The sequence below is a fragment of the Nyctereutes procyonoides genome, unplaced genomic scaffold (assembly GCF_905146905.1).
Source record: "Nyctereutes procyonoides isolate TBG_1078 unplaced genomic scaffold, NYPRO_anot_genome, whole genome shotgun sequence".
Taxonomy (NCBI): domain Eukaryota; kingdom Metazoa; phylum Chordata; class Mammalia; order Carnivora; family Canidae; genus Nyctereutes; species Nyctereutes procyonoides.
In genome coordinates, this window is record NW_026575125.1 from 63,429,570 (window position 1) to 63,442,699 (window position 13,130).

The 13,130-nt window shown below is 40.2% G+C and overlaps 1 protein-coding gene across 1 annotated transcript in view; it reads right to left on the reverse strand.

The window, feature by feature from the left end:
* The window catches only part of RPS6KA6 (ribosomal protein S6 kinase A6), a 169,877-nt gene extending 157,316 nt beyond the window's left edge, over positions 1 to 12,561 (reverse strand). Inside the window, exon 1 of the mRNA XM_055337356.1 lies at positions 12,145 to 12,561. Coding sequence (XP_055193331.1) covers positions 12,145 to 12,222 — 78 coding nt within the window. The 5' untranslated portion in view covers positions 12,223 to 12,561. The remainder of the gene's footprint in view (positions 1 to 12,144) is intronic.
* Positions 12,562 to 13,130: the final 569 nt, after the last annotated feature.

The following is a 13,130-nucleotide window of genomic DNA, read 5'->3' on the forward strand; positions in this document are numbered from 1 at the left end:
TTCTCTCTCTGCCTATGTCTCTGCCTCTCTCTGTGTGTGTCTCTCATGAATAAATAAATAAAATATTTTTAAAACATTACCAGAGGTCCCTATTTTTAGGACACCTGGGTGGCTGAACAGTTGAGCATCTACCTTTAGCCGAGGGCCTGACCCCAGATATAATGGTCCCATTTCGGGCTCCTTGCATGGAGCCTGCTTCTCCGCCTTCTGCCTGTGTCTCTGTTTCTCTCTCTGTGTCTCTCATGAATATATAAATTCTTTAAAAAAAATTAAAAATAAATGAATTCAATGTAAAACCAACTTCAAAAACAACTGTGATAGGTTTACCTTAGAATTTATTTTCTTAATTGAAATCTTTAAAATAAACTTTAAAACTTAATCATAAAATATTTCTGGTAAGTCATTTTGCTTATCATTTTTAACTCAATTTTAAATTCTAAGAGACAACAAAAATTCAGCTCTTTCAAAATCATATTAAAAATACATAGTTGAGTCATTCATATGATTTTTAGATATGTTATAAATTCTTGATATTTCATATTTTGCATACAAATTATTTCAAAGGGTTATTCTTTTTCAGTTAGATTCTTCTTTTATTAGAGTTCAATTTGCCAACAAACAGCATAACACACAGTGCTCAACACGAAAAGTGCCTCCCTCAGTGCCAATCACCCAGTTACCCCAAACCCGCCCACCTCCATTTCCAATATCCCTTGTTCCTTTCCCAGATTAGGTATCTCTCATGTTTTGTCACCCTCACTGATATTTTCACTCATTTTCTCTCCTTTCCTCTTTATTCCCTTTCACTATTTTTATATTCCCCAATGAATGAGACGATATGATTGTCCTTCTCCAATTAACTTCCTTCACCCAGCATAATACCATAATACCCCAGTTCCATCCACGTTGAAGCAAATGGTGGTATTTGTAGTTTCTAATGGCTGAGTAATATCCCAATGTATACATATACCACATCTTCTTTATCCATTCATCTTTTGATGGACACTAAGGCTCCTTCCACAGTTTGGCTATTGTGGACATGGCTGCCATAAACATTGGGGTGCAGGTCTTCCAGCATTTCACTGCATCTGTATCTTTGGGGTAAAGCTCCAACAGTGCAATTGCTGGGTTGTAGGCAGATCTACTTTTAACTATTGAGGAACCTCCACACGGTTTTCCAGAGTGCCTGCACCAGTTCACATTCCCACCAACAATGCAAGACGGTTCCCCTTTCTCCACATCCACTCCAACATTTGTTATTTCGTGTCTTATGAATTTTCCCCAATCTCACTGGTGTGAGGGGGTATCCCATTGTGGTTTTGATTTGTATTTCCCTGATGGCAAGTGATGCAGAACATTTTCTCATGTGTGTGTTGGCCATGTCTATGTCTTAATCTGTGAGATTTCTATTCATGTCTTTTGCCCATTTCATGAATGGATTGTTTGTTTCTTTGCTGCTGAGTTTAATAAGTTCTTTATAGATCTTGGATACTAGTCCTTTATCTGATAGGTCATTTACAAATATCTTCTCCCATTCTGTAGGTTGTCTTTTAGTTTTGTTGACTGTTACTTTTGCTGTGCAAAAACTTATCTTGATGAAGTTCCAATATTCATTTTTTATTTTGTTTCTCTTGCCTTCATGGAGGTATCTTGCAAGAAGTTGCTGTGGCCAAGTTCAAAAAAGGTGTTGCCTGTGCTCTCCTCTGGATTTTGATGGAATCTTGTCTCACATTTAGATCTTTCATCCATTTTGAGTTTATCTTTGTGTAAGGTGTAAGAGGATGGTCTAGTTTCATTGTTGTGCATGTGGATGTCCAGTTTTCCCAGCAACATTTATTGAAGAGACTGTCTTTTTTTCCAGTAAATAGTCTTTCCTGCTTTATCGAACATAAGTTGACCATAAAGTTGAGGGTCCACTTCTGGATTCTCTATTCGGGTCCATTGATCTATGTGTCTGTTTTTGTACCAGTACCACAGTTGAGCATCTACCTTTAGCCGATAGTCTTGATGATCACAGCTTTGTAGTGCAACCTGAAATCTGGCATTGTGATGCCTTCCGCTCTGGTTTTATTTTTCAATATTCCCCTGGCTATTCGGGGATTTTTCTGATTCCACACAAATTTTAATATGATTTGTTCCAACTCTCTGAAAAAAGTCCATGGTATTTTGATAGGAATTCCATTAAATGTGTAAATTGTCCAGCATATCATTGACATTTTCACAATTTTAATTCTGCCAATCCATGAGCATAGAATATGTTTCCATCTCTTTGTGTCTTCCTCAATGTCTTTCAGAAGTGTTCTGTAGTTTTTAGGGTATAGAACCTTTAATTCTTTGATTAGGTTTATTCCTAGGTATATTATGATTTTGGGTGCAATTTAAATGGGATTGACTCCTTGATGTCTCTTTTTTCAGACTCATTGTTAGTGTAGAGAAATACCACTGACTTCTGAGCATTGATTTTGTATCCTGCCACACTGCCGAATTGCTGTATGAGTTCTAGCAATCTTGGGGTGGAATCTTTTGGGTTTTCTCTGTACACTATCATGTCATCTGCGAAAAGGAAGAGTTTGACTTCTTCTTTGCCAGTTTGAATGCCTTTTATTTCCATTTGTTGCCTGATTGCTGAGGCTAGGGCTTCTAGGACTATGTTGAATAGCAGTAGTTAGAGTGGACATCCCTGTAGCATTCCTGATCTTAGGAGAAAGGATCCCAATGTTTCTCCATTGACAATGATATTTGCTGTGGGATATTCGCAGATGGCTTTTAAGATTGTGAGGAATGTTCCCTCTATCCCTACACTCTGAAGAGTTTTGATCAGGAATGGATGCTGTATTTTGTCAAATGCTTTCTCTGCATCTACTGAGAGAATCATATGGTTCTTGGTTTTTCTCTTGTTGACATGATCTATCACATCTATTACGTTATGAGTGTTGAACCAGCCTTGAATTCCGCGGGGAAAATTTCACATGGTCATCAAGAATAATCTTCTTAATGTACTGTTGGATCCTGTTGGCTAGTATCTTGTTGAGAATTTTTACATCTGTGTTCCTCAAGGATATTGGTGTATAATTCTCCTTTTTGGTATGGTCTTTTTCTGATTTTGGAATTAAGGTGATGCTAGCCTCATAGAACGAGTTTGGAAGTATTCCATTCCTTTCTGTCTTTCCAAACAGCTTTAGAAGAATAGATATTGTTTCTTTTGTACATGTTTGGTACAATTCCCCTGGGAAGCCATCTGGCCCTGGACTTTTGTGTCTTGGGTGGTTTGGAAAACTGCTTCAATTTCCTCCCTGGTTATTGGCCTGTTCAGGTTTTCTATTTCTTCTGTTCCATTTTTGGTAGTTGGTGGTTTTCCAGAAATGCGTCCATGTCTTCTAGATTGCCTAATTTATTGGCATTTAGCTGCTCATAATAAGTATTTAAAATCATTTGTATTTCCCTGGTATTGGTGGTGATCTCTTCTTTTCCATTCATGATTTTATTAATTTGAGTCTTTTTTATCTTTAATAAGGCTGGCTAATGGTATATCTATCTTATTAATTCTTTCAAAGAACCAACTCCTAGTTTTGTTGATCTGTTCCAAGGTTCTTCTGGTCTCTATTTCATTGAGTTCTGCTCAAATCTTTATTAATTCTCTTCTTCTGCTGGGTGTAGGTTTTATTTGCTCTTCTTTCTCCAGTTCTTTTAGGTACAAGGTTATCTTTTGTATTTGAGTTCTTTCCAGTTTTTGGACGGATGCTTGCATTGCGATATATTTCGCCCTCAGGACTGCTTTTGCTGTATCCCAAAGATTTTGAATGGTTGTATCTTCATTCTCATTAGTTTCCATGAATACTTTAATTCTTCTCTAATTTCCTGGTTGACCCTTTCATCTTTTAGTAGGATGGTCTTTAACCTCCACGTGTTTGAATTCCTTCCAAATTTCTTCTTGTGATTTAGCTCAAGATTCAAAGCATTATGGTCTAAAAATATGCAGATGACGATCCCAACATTTTGGTATCAGTGAAGAACTGATTTGTGACCCAGTATGTGGTCACAAATGGAGACCCAGTATGTGGTCTCTATTCTGGAGAAACTTCCGTGTGCACTTGAGAAGAATGTGTATTTAGTTGCATTTGGATGCAAAGTTCTGTAAATATCCGTGAAATCCATTTGGTCTGTTGTATCATTTAAAGCTCTTCTTTCTTAGAGATGTTGTGCACAAGGTGACACCAGGAGAAACAAGAACAACAGTGGTGGCGGCCAGCTCTCCAGCCTTAGAGTCAGCTCCAGCAGTACTAACTGTAGTCTCGCAGTCCACAGGAGCCTGGATGCTCCAGGGGTGGGGGGCATTGATCTGCACAGTTTGAGGCCACCCAGCGGCCAAGAGCATCCAAGCTGTCCTATGTCCTCCCGGCCTCCACCTGTCCCAAGGTGAGTGCCGGATCCTGGGCTGTGTACCCCAGCGCCTTGGGCTCTGGGTCCTGCATGGCTGTAATGGTGTGCCTCAGGCTGCACAGCCCCCTCCGCGCCTCAAAGAGTCCCCTTTAATATTTCTTGTAAGGCTGGTTTAGTGTTCATAAATTCCTTTAATTTTTGTTGCTCTGAGAATCTTTTTATCTCTCCTTATATTGTAATGATAGCCTTGCTAGACAGAGTAGTATTCTTGGCTGCAGATTTTTTCCTTTTCATCACTTTGTATATATTGCACCACTCCTCTAGCCAGCCAAGTTGCTTTGAAAAATCTGCTGATAGGGAATCCCTGGGTGGCTCAGTGATTGAGCACCTGCCTTCAGCCCAGGACGTGATCCTGCAGTCCTAGGATCGAGTCCCACATCGGGCTCCCTGCACGGAGCCTGCTTCTCCCTCTGCCTGTGTCTCTGCCTCTCTCTCCTTCTGTCTCTCTCTTTCTGTGTCTCTCATGAATAAATAAAAAATCTTTAAAAAAGAAGAAAAATCTGCTGATATCCTTATGGTGTTTCTTGTGTATGTAACTTTTTTTCTCTTGCAACCTTTAAAATTCTTTATTTTTTTAAAGATTTTATTTATTTATTCACGAGAGACACAGAGAGAGAGAGAGGCAGAGACACAGGCAGAGGGAGAAGCAGGCTCCATGCAGGGAGCCCGATGTGGGACTGGATCCTTGGTCTCCAGGATCACACCCTGGGCTGAAGGTGGCACTAAACCGCTGAGCCACCCGGGCTGCCCTAAATTTATTTAATTACCACTATTTTTTTTACCACTTTAAGCCCTATGTGTCTTGGTGTGGACCTCCTTGTCAACCTGTATTTTCTTTTTAACTTTTTTAACCTGTATATCCAAATGAATTTTACTGCAGTAAATTTTTTAAAAAGCCAACAAAATTTATTCTTATTTTTTATGCTTTTTGAAACCAAGAACTTTATGGACAGAAACTTATGAAAAACACTTCCCTGAAGGCAGGAAGAATTAGATTAGATTTTAGAAGCAGTTAGTCTTAAAAAGAGCCTATGCATACATATATTTAGTTCACTTTTTGGAACCTGCTTAATTAAGCTAAATAACTTCCATTATTTTACTTTTGCCATACTCAATGCTACAGAGTTTTAAAACAAAGTCAAACACACTGCTTTTTGAAAAATGTAGAATCTAAGAATGTAAAAACTGAAATGATGACACTTTGTTTCTCTCAAATTATAGAGATAATGAATCTAAAGTTACAAATTTATTCCATTGGGATAAGTCTCCAAAACAACACCCTAATTCAAGACCACTCTCTTCAGACATGTTCTTTCTAGAAAAAAAAATAGCCATGCCATGGCCCTCTTAATAATCTTTCTGCAACACAGAACCTGATACTTTAAATAAAAGTGCTAAAGTCAGTCTTAAATTATCTAGCCAAACCTAAGTTTCACAGGAACCATTAATATGTATCTGTTAAAATGTGTCACATAAGCTATTATTTATCCTGATATTTTGAACAATCTCAGTGAAAATGAGAATAAGCCTAATTTTAAAATTTTACTATTATGACTAGAATAGGAATTTATGCTTTCTTCCATATTTTAGCATACATATCAGCAAGTTGGAGATGAAATATACAAAATCAAATATCACTGAATTGAGAAATATCCCTGGCAACTTGAAGGGTGACTCGATAACCAAGAAAAGCAACCTCTAGAAACTTCATTATTTCAACATCAATGCAGCAAGTTCAAAGAACTAAGAAATCCAAATTCAAAGACAATCTATTAGTAAAAGTAAGTCTTCTTTCCCATATAGCAAAAATGATTGCAGGAAGAATATTAAATTAAAGCAAGAGGGACATATAATCAACATAACAATCCTCTCCAACTGCCATAATCAAATGCCAGGAGTAAGGGTGCCTGGGTGGCTCAGTCGGGTCTCCCTTTAACTCAGGTCATAATCCTGGGGTCCTGGTATCATGTCCTGCATCGAACTCCCTGCACAGGGAGTCTGCTTCTCCCTCTCCTTCTACCTCTTCCCTATGCTAGTGCATGCTCTCTCTCTTAAATAAATAAATAAATAAATAAATAAATAAATAAATAAATAAATAAACAAATAAATAAAATATTTTAAAAATAGTACTTAAAAAAATAAAAAAATAAAAAAAATAAAAATAGTACTTAAAAAAGAACAGGACACAAATTGAATTATCATACAATCATTCTTGATAGCTCGTTTAAACAGAAGGAAATCTATTAATTTTTTGTTTAACTATCACAGCACCTAGGTGGTTCAGTCAGTTAAGCTTCTGCCTTCAGCTCAGGTCATGATCCTAGGGTGCTGGGATTGAGCTGTGCATCAGGCTCCATGCTCAGCAGGGAGTTTGCTTCTCTCTCTCCTTCTTCCCCTCCCCCCCTCTGGCTCTCTTGCCCTATCTCTCTCTGTCAAATGAAAAAAAACATTTTTTATTTTAAACTATCGATACATATTTTTTATTTACATATTTTTAATTGGAGTTCAATTTGCCAACATAAGGCATAACACACAGTGCTCATCCCATCAAGTGCCCCCCTCAGTGCCCATCATCCAGTCACCACCACCCCCCGCCCACTCCCTTTCCACCACTCTTTGTTCGTTTCCCAGAGTTAGGAGTCTCTCATGTTCTGTCTCCCTTTCTGATATTTCCCACTCATTTTTTCTCCTTTCCCCTTTATTCCCTTTCACTATTTTTTACATTCCCCAAATGAATGAGACCATATAATGTTTGTCCTTCTCGGATTGACTTAGTTCACTCAGCATAATACCCTCCAGTTCCATCCACGTCGAAGCAAATGGTGGGTATTTGTCATTTCTAATGGCTGAATAATATCCCATTGTATACATAGACCACATCTTCTTTATCCATTCACCTTTCGATGGACCATTCTCTTACACCATACAGAAAGATAAACTCAAAATGAATGAAAGATCTAAATGTGAGACAAGATTCCGTCAAAATCCTAGAGAAGAACACAGGCAACACCCTTTTTGAACTTGGCCACGGTAACTTCTTGCAACATACATCCATGAAGGCAAGAGAAACAAGAGCAAAAATGAACTATTGGGATTTCATCAAGATAAGAAGCTTTTGCACAGCAAAAGAAACAGTCAACAAAACTAAAAGACAACGTACGAATGGGAGAAGATATTTGCAAATGACCTATCAGATAAAGGACTAGTATCCAAGATCTATAAAGAACTTATTAAACTCCACAGCAAAGAAACAAACAATCCAATCATGAAATGGGCAAAAGACATGAACAGATATCTCACAGAGGAAGACATAGACACGGCCAATAAGCTCATGAGAAAATGCTCTGCATCACTTGCCATCAAGGAAATACAAATCAAAACCACAATGATATACCACCTCACACCAGTGAGAATGGTGAAAATTAACAAGTCAGGAAACAACAAATGTTGGAGAGGATGTGGAGAAAGAGGAACCCTCTTGCACTGTTGGTGGGAATGTGAACTGGTGCAGCCACTCCAGAGAACTGTGTGGAGGTTCCTCAAAGAGTTAAAAATAGATCTACCCTACGACCCAGCAATTGCACTGCCGGGGATTTAACCCAAAGATACAGATATAGTGAAACACAAGAACACCTGCGCCCCAATGTTTATAGCACCAATGTCCACAATAGTCAAACTATGGAAGGAACCTCAGTGTTCATCAAAAGATGAATGGATAAAGAAGATGTGGTATATGTATATAATGGAATATTACTCAGCCATTAGAAACGACAAATACCCACCATTTGCTTTGACATGGATGGAACTGGAGGGTGTTATGCTGAGTGCAATAAGTCAATCAGAAAAGGACAAACATTATATGGTCTCATTCATTTGGGGAATATAAGAATTAGTGAAAGGGAATAAAGGGAAAGGAGAATAAATGAGTAAAAGTATCAGTGAGAGTGACAAAACATGAGAGACACCTAACTCTGGGAAACGAACAAGGGGTAGTGGAAAGGGAGGTGAGTGGGGAGGGGGTTGGGGTGACTGGGTGATGGGCACTGAGGGGGCACTTGGTGGGATGAGCACTGGGTGTTATGCTATATGTTGGCAAATTGAATTCCAACAAAAAAATTTTAAAAAAGAAAGAAAATAAAATAATAAGCTAATAAAAGTTGGGAAATACTGAAAAGTTTGGTGGACTAGCCCTTCCTCAAAAGAATGTGTTAATTAAATGTTCTAATAATTAAAAAGAGCTAAAATTGTGTCTTCCTGTGGGTCGATGCCCTTTGAAGTCCCTATTCCTATTATACCTAATAGAGACAATCCCTGCAATAATAGCTCTCACAACCAAGGCTTCTTGCTGGGATCCCTGGGTGGCGCAGCGGTTTGGTGCCTGCCTTTGGCCCAGAGCGCGATCCTGGAGACCCAGGATTGAATCCCACATCGGGCTCCCGGTGCATGGAGCCTGCTTCTCCCTCTGCCTATGTCTCTGTGCCTCTCTCTCTCTCTCTCTCTCTCTCTCTCTCTCTATCATAAATAAATAAAAATTAAAAAAAAAAGCTTCTTGCTTATCCTATTTTCCCTCTCCCAAGAACCTTCTTCCCAGTAGGCAACACAGTCCATATTTCCCCTTTTAAGGCCCATTTTCTACCTCTCACTAGAACCAAGCTAGTTATTATTTCAAACCTTCAACACATTTTCCCACAAGACAATTTTACAAACAATGGTTAGGCTCTTCATCATTATACCTCCCTATTGTGCACTGGTCTAAAAATGTAACTGTTAATAACTGTTTCCTATGAGAGAGAAAGTATGGTCAGAGTCTCAATCAATCCTCGCACTTCTGAATGATAATTCAGAGGTTAACAATTGCCCATGAAACAAGACAAGTAAAAGACTCCACAGTATGTAATAGTGCATATAATCTTTAATTTTACCAGGATTTAACACCCATAAAAACTGACAAAAATTACATTCCTTAAAATTAAAGTTAATGCATTCTCACTCATGTTTTCTTTAAGGATTCCAGCACATTCTCAAAATATATATTCTACAATGAAACCACCCTTAGTCCTAAAAACTATCATGATTGGGGCTTCAAAGCTCATCCTGAAGGGTTAACATTTCTAAAGCTAACATCAACAAATATATAATTAAAAGTCAGTCAGAGAAAGACAAATATCATATGATTGCACTCATAGGTAGAATTTTAGAAACAAAACAAATGAACACAAGAGAAAGGAAGGAAAAATAAAATAAGACAAAATCAGACAGGGAGACAAACCATAAGACTCTTAACTATAGGAAACAAATTGAGGGTTGCTGGAGGGATGGTGGGTGGGAGGATGGGGTAACTGGGTGATCAGCATTAAGGAGGGCACATAATGTGATGAGCACTGGGTGTTAGATGCAACTGATGAATCACTAAATTCTATCTCTGAAACTAATAATACACTATATGTTAATTAAATTGAATTGAAATAAAAAATTTAAAAAGAAAAAAAAAGTAAGTCAGAGGGGATCCCTGGGTGGCTCAGTAGGTTGAGCATCTGCCTCTAACTTTTAGCTCAAGTCATGATCTCAGGGTCATGAGAGTGAGCCCCATGTCAGGCTCTGCACTCAGCAGGGAATCTACTTGAGATTCTCTCCCTCTGCCCCTATCCAATTTGTGCTGAAGCTCACCTGTGCTTGCTTGCTCGCACACATGCTCGCTCTCTCGCTCTCTCGCTCTCCCCCTCTCTCAAAGAAATAAATCTTTTAAAAAAATTAAATAATGGTCTGTAAGGTAAAATTGTTTCCTTCTTATCAAAAGAATACTGTTATAAACAAACAACAAAAAAAAAACCTTTTACATACTAAACAGTTCTGTCCAGGTGTAGCATTTAGTTTTCATCTAGAATAGTTTTAACTAAGTCATTTGAAGCATTAAATCTAATGAATCATAACTATCAGATAAAGGAGGCAGAAATACTACCTTCACCACATTACCTTCACCTTTTGTTTTACTTTACAAGGTTTAACAATTTCCACTGGAATATTTTTCCAACTTGCTGAGTTAGACCCATTGTTAAATTTCTTTAATACCTAAAACATACTGCAAACAATAAAAACATCATATGTGGTAATTATGATTCAAAACATTTCTCAATTTAAATCTAACAAAAATGATAAGATAGCAGGCATGCAAAAGGCTCTCCATCCCCCACCCCATCCTTATATACAAACATTTAACTCTTTTTCTAAACCAGATACCTGGAACTGTAAGTCAACTGATTACATATGTGAATAAAATAACATTCCTCTCCCTTTGAACAGTCTTGCTAGAAAATTGTTGCAAGTATGAAACATTGGTATAGTCCAAGAAGAAATTTACCTTTCTTCATTTATTCTGTTAAGAGATGTAGAATATTAAAATGTATTTTGGAACTGCTTAGTTTACTAGTAAAATATTAACTATAGTGGATAGGGTTCAACTTTAGACTCCTTCTGAATTTATTTCTATTATACTTCTTGTTCAATCTTATCCTGGCACAGAATTTTAACCTCAATTTATTTGGAAAAGTGAAAAAGAAAAAAGAATGAATTAAACAGAGAACAGTCCAAAGTGTATTTTTAAGGATGGAGCAAGTAGTTGAAGACAAATTAGCATCTTGAGATGTGGAGAACTGTGATTGCAAATCCTACCACAAAATATCCTACTGTGAATCAATTTGGTCTTCAGTACTTTTTATGAGGTCTACTGTGGCCTCTACTGGAGTATTAAGCTGTCGATCTATTAAGTTGTCAGAAAAGGATCTGACTTTCTATCCCCAAAGTCTTGTTTTTAGAGTTTAAATGCTGCCCGTTACTACCAACAACACTAAAAATAGAGTACCTGTGCACATGTAAGTTTTCACTGCACAGCTGACCTAAGTCCAATCAGAACAGTTTCAGAAGAGCGGGAAGAGAGGAGAAGCAAAAATATTCTGGTTGAACCTCGTAGTTTTCCAAAGATTGATCTTATAAGGCCTGGGGTTTACTTTGTGTTTTCTTTTACCGACCAATGGGGCGGGGGCAGCAGTTGGGGAAAGAAAAAAGGAGGAAGATGGTGGTAGAATTGAGGAGACTACAGAACATCACATAGTAAATCGCGAAACCCAGCCGCCAATTAATCTCCAAATGGGTTCTTACAAAAACCACAACATGCCATGGAGAAATTAGAAAGTTAAGTAAGGAGTACACATCCCTACGAGCAAATGTCCCCAGAGTTATTCTGTCATCTAGGTATGTTTTTGTTGCGCTGGGTTCCTAAAAGTATCCGGGATTAAACAGCTAGCTGGAGTCAGCAGCTGTCCCTCAAAGTGACCCCAGAGAGCAAACCTGGCGCAGCAGAGAAAGAGGAATGTGCTGAGCGGGGCGCTGTATCCGGCGCGTTCCCCAGTCCCACTTCAGGTCGCAAAGTGAAGAAACTTAGTCACAACTCCAGCGTAGCCCGAGAGGCAGGAGCTCCTTCTAAGACAGAGCCCAGATCTGGGCTGCTCACTCCCCAAGCCCTAGCCCTAGCCCGTCATCTCCCGAGCGAAAGCACAGTTGAAGCAGGGCATGCTTCGCTGTCTCGCAGCCTCAACGGGGCTTGCCTGGGCACCCCGCTCCCTAGCCCCAAGACCTTCTCTCTTGGGCCTCTAGCCAGGGTCCTGAGAGGAAGGAGGATGGCTCCAGCCCTTGGCCACCATAACTAACCTTGCCGCTGGTCGCGCCGCCTCCGAAAACCTCCATTTCTTGGTTCAAAAGCTCGTCCTGAGGAGCGAACGGTAGCATCGTCCCTTCAGGAGCACTTGAGCAGGAGCTGCCAACCGCTGGCGCAACCGCGCATCCCGTCGTTTGAGCTTGCCAGCCGCCGCCACCACCAGCGAAACCCCTAGCACCTCCTTCAGCGACCGCTGCCCTAGATTCAGGGTCCCCTCAGAGGCTGTGAGCGGAGGACCGTCTCCGCAGGCAGCTGCTCCCCATAGACAAGAAAACTCTATGCTGCCTCACGGAGAGTTCCCCTCGGCTTGTGCTCACCACTGACGCCACCACGACTGTCGTTCGGCGTTGACTCTGTCGCCCACCCGGCTTCCTAGGTCCTCCTCCCCGTACCCAGCTCTGTCAATATGGCGGCAGCGGCGGCTTCACCTGTGCAGCTCCTGGACCCCACCCCCCGCCCCCCTCCCCCGCGGCGGCAGCAGCACAGTAGCGTCACTCGAACGTCAATGGAGATTCCCCAGCCCCAGGTGAAGAGGAGGTGGGAAAGAAGAGCTGGGGTGAATACCGAGGACCGCGTGGTTCGGGGTGGGTAAGAGGAGAGGAGGACGCGCTGGGCTAGGAGGCAGAAGAGTAGTAAAAGCCACTGCTAGCGCTGCAGTAAACCTGCCCACTTCATGGAGCATGCGCGTCTCTGTTCACACATGCTCAGCAGGCCCTCTCAAGTCTACGAAGGCGGCTTGCAGGCGGGAGGATTCCCAAAATGAATGTAGAAACAGGCAGATGCTCTGGAGCAGTGGAGGAGTTAGTGTCTGGGGAGGACTCCAGGAATATCTGCTTGCAGGGCTCACAAAAGCGGGTGTCCTATACACCGAACCACACCCATTTTTTTGTATAGTGATGAATAGTAGAGCGGGGATTTAGTACAGCATACATTGGGCCTCTAGAAGCAGGAGGCAGGAAGAAAATGCATTTAAAATAAA